The sequence below is a fragment of the Aethina tumida genome, chromosome 5 (genome assembly GCF_024364675.1).
Source record: "Aethina tumida isolate Nest 87 chromosome 5, icAetTumi1.1, whole genome shotgun sequence".
Classification (NCBI taxonomy): Eukaryota; Metazoa; Arthropoda; class Insecta; order Coleoptera; family Nitidulidae; genus Aethina; species Aethina tumida.
In genome coordinates this window covers 8,587,934-8,591,496 of record NC_065439.1, presented here as the reverse complement: position 1 = coordinate 8,591,496, position 3,563 = coordinate 8,587,934, and the positions used below count along the sequence as shown (strand labels likewise).

General features: G+C 49.7%; 1 protein-coding gene across 1 annotated transcript; it reads right to left on the bottom strand.

Moving 5' to 3' along the window:
• Nucleotides 1-410: 410 nt before the first annotated feature.
• Nucleotides 411-3,563, bottom strand: LOC126265678 (uncharacterized). Its single transcript, XM_049967923.1, has one exon. It carries the CDS (start codon nucleotides 3,561-3,563, stop codon nucleotides 411-413), a length of 3,153 nt encoding a protein of 1,050 aa, XP_049823880.1.

The following is a 3,563-nucleotide window of genomic DNA, read 5'->3' as shown; positions in this document are numbered from 1 at the left end:
ATGGAGAGGAAGACCGAGAGAGAGGTGATGGACGAGATACGGCGGCCAGGGCCAGGGCTGGTCCCGGTGCAGATAAAATAACCAACGTGGCCCTCAAAAAACTCCCGAGAGGCACGGTGAGGAGGCTGGTGGCCCTCATCAACGGTGCCTTTAGGTTGAGACACTTCCTTAAAATCTGGAAGAGGGCTACCGTAACTATAATTCACAAATCTGGACAGGATCCCGTTTTTCCAGAAAACTACAGACCCATATCCCTGCTCCACACTCTGGCAAAGTTTGCGGAAAAAATCATCAAAAAACGACTGGAAGATGAGAAAGGAGATGGGCAAGGCTGGATGTGATCCAGCCTGAACAATTTGGGTTCAGGAAGGGGCTGTCGACCGACCTGTAACTTGTCAGAGTGGTGAAGCTCATTGTGAAGGGTAGGAACATTGGGAGAAGCACGGGAGCGGTGGACCTGGCCAGCGTGTTCGACAGTGTCTGGCATGACGGACTATTGTGGAAAATGACACAGGCTTTTTAATTCCATCGTCCTGAGTCTGCATTAATATTCCTCCTAGTCCCAATTTGCTCGCATCCGTGTGCACCTCTGTCTCTAATCCGTGTTTGTAGATAGCCAATACTGGTCTGCAGCACAACGCTTGTTTCAGTTGTTCGAAAGCCTCCTGTTGTTTGGTGCCCCACTGCCATTCTACGTCTTTCTTTCTCAGTTCAGTTAGCGGTCTGGCAATTGTAACGAAGTCTTTGACGAATTTCCTAAAATAACTAGCCAACCCAATAAATTGTAGTACCTGGTGTATTTGTGTCGGCGCAGGAAATTGTTCCACTGCTCGTATTTTCCTCTCTCTTGGTTTCAGACCTTCGGCCGCTACCTCATGACCTAAGAAATTTAGGTGTGTCTTCAAAAATAAGCATTTGGTGGTGTTTAATTTAAAATTGGCACTCCTGACCTTCTCAAGAACTCCTCTAAGCATTTTAATACCTTCTCCCGCAGTCTTTGCGGGGATTAGTATGTCATCCATGTAGGCTAGGACTCCTTCCGACGTCAACTCTCGTAACATCTTGTTGACTGCCCTCTGGAAAACAGCTGGACTGTTGGCTAATCCGAAAGGCATCCTTAGATACTCATAGTGTCCGTCAGGTGTCACAAATGCAGTTTTATGAATCGAACCATCATCTATCTTAATCTGATGAAATCCTGCAACTAAGTCGAGTGTCGTATAATATTTACTTCCAGCCAGTCTATCTAGTTGGTTCTCAATAAGTGGCAATGGGTAGCGGTCCTTCACCGTAATTTTATTCAGCTCTCTGTAGTCGACACAAAGTCTGATGTCTCCGTCCTTCTTAGGTACTATTATAATGGGACTGGCATAATCTGATTCATTCTCCCGAATGATCCCATTCTTTAACAGCTCACTGATCTTTTCCTTAACCTTTTCTCGTTCAGAGTGTGCTAGGCGGTACGGTCTTCTTACGACCGGCTTGTTTGTAGTAAGTGTTATCTTCATGGTCGTTAATGGAGTGGCTCCAACGTCACTTGTACCTTCCGCAAAACAGTCTGCAAATTCTACGAGCAGGTCGGCCAGCTTTTTGCGGTCGACATCATCTAAACTACCATCACCCCCTTCATCTATGCCCTCTACAACTACTTGATCTCTCATCTCAACTTCGTTGTTTTCGGGCGCCTCTCTCCGGTGTACCTTAGTCAGACTGGTTCCTTCGCGGATGGTGACCTCGCTCTGTGACAGGTTAGTCAAACGCACCGTTGCCTGATCGCTGTCTGAGTGGAATTTAACGTTGGACATGGCCAGTGGTTGTCGGTGATCATCCAGGATCCTGGCAGGAATTGTGGTCTCTCCTTGATGGCGTCCAAGCAAGCGAACTAATGCCATCCGGGTGGCACCTGGTCCAAGGTGAAGCTCCCGCTCCAGTTGGACGTCCATTTCTGCCTGCGCCTCCTGGTCCGTGGAACAGGACAAGGTTACTTCCTGGCCTTTCACCTCCATATGGGTATGCCCATCGTTCAGCACTGGTTGACCGATCAGCAAATCTACATTCGGAAGATGTATGAACGCAATAACTGCATCCACCGTCAATTGGCATCGGTCGACAGTCACTGCCAGCTGGGTCTGCCTGTTGGCGTCTGTTCTGCCGCCCCCAAAACCGGACAGTATCGCTTGTACAGGTTTAGTTTGAAGTCCGATTTTCTTCACGCATTCTGGCGAGATAACGTTACACTCGCTACCAGCGTCTAGGTACACGGATAACCCGTTTCCTTCTGGTGTAACGCCCCATTTGCGATAGCCAGGCACAGACATTTGGAGAACGTTGATTCGCTGTACATCGAATCGCGGTTTAACATCTCTCCTCTTAGGACACCTCTCTGCGTAATGTCCCCGTTCCTTGCAAAGGCGACAGACATCATTGGTCCTGGATCGTGGGCAGTTGCGACCAATGTGACCTACCTCCTGGCAGTTAAAACACCGTTTGAGATCCGACCCGGATAGTCGCCTTGATTCAACATCGTCAGTCGTCCTCCTGTCTCTGCGGCGGCCTTGTTCATGGAACGATAGATGCGTCCTCGGCCCCTGGAAGGGATGGCTCCGGTTTTGTTGATGGCGTACCGGCGACGGGTGTGGACGGGAGCGCAGCGACGGCCTTTCGTGAGAAGTCGAAATGCCTTCCGTGGTCCTGGCATCTAATTTTGACAGGAACCTGTTGTAAAGTTCCGTCGGGGTTTTCCAATCCACGGCGTCTGCATTTGGTTGGAGATGTGCGGGCAGTCCTCCAATTAGGCACGACACCGTTTGTTTATTATCAGTCCCTATGGACTGACACAAGCTGACCACGTGACGGAAGTATTCCATATACGTCTCTTCCGGTTTCTTCTTACGGGCAGAGACAGCAAGCAACTGTGAATGGAACTCCGTCGTCCTCGGAAAAGCATCCAATATGGCGGCTTTCCAGTCCTGCCAACTTAGGACGCGATCCACCTGGTTAAGGAACCACCGTTTTGCCACACCTTGCAGCTGCATATGTATTAGCAACACTTTCTCTTCATCACTCCAGCCATGGATACGTCCTACCTGGTCTACAAACAAGAACCATTGCCTAGCGTCACGACAAGAGCCGCCATCTTCGCTGTCTGGATCAAAGATCGGCACAACTTTCGCAGCAATCATGACATTGAACCGACTTGGGCCGCCATTGTTGGTGACGGGTGGCGGACTGGCGTCCCTTGATTCTTGACGCATTTCTGCGCTTGAACTGGACATTCCACTATGCGATACTACTCGATTCGTACCTTGAATTGCATTTAGAATCCGTTCCTCGAGTTCCTCAATTCGTCTCTCCAAGGGACCGACTTGACGTTGAGTCTCTTCTCGGACTCGCTGCTCTATTTGGTGGTGAATGCGCCGATCCTCGACCTGGTTCAACAGTTCTCGCCTCATTTCTAGCTCTCCGACCTCTTCTACGTGGACGTTCGGCACGTTCGTTAGTTCAGACGGGGTGCTTGCAGCCTGACGCTCACTAGTTCTTTTCGTTTGTTTCCTCGACGCCAT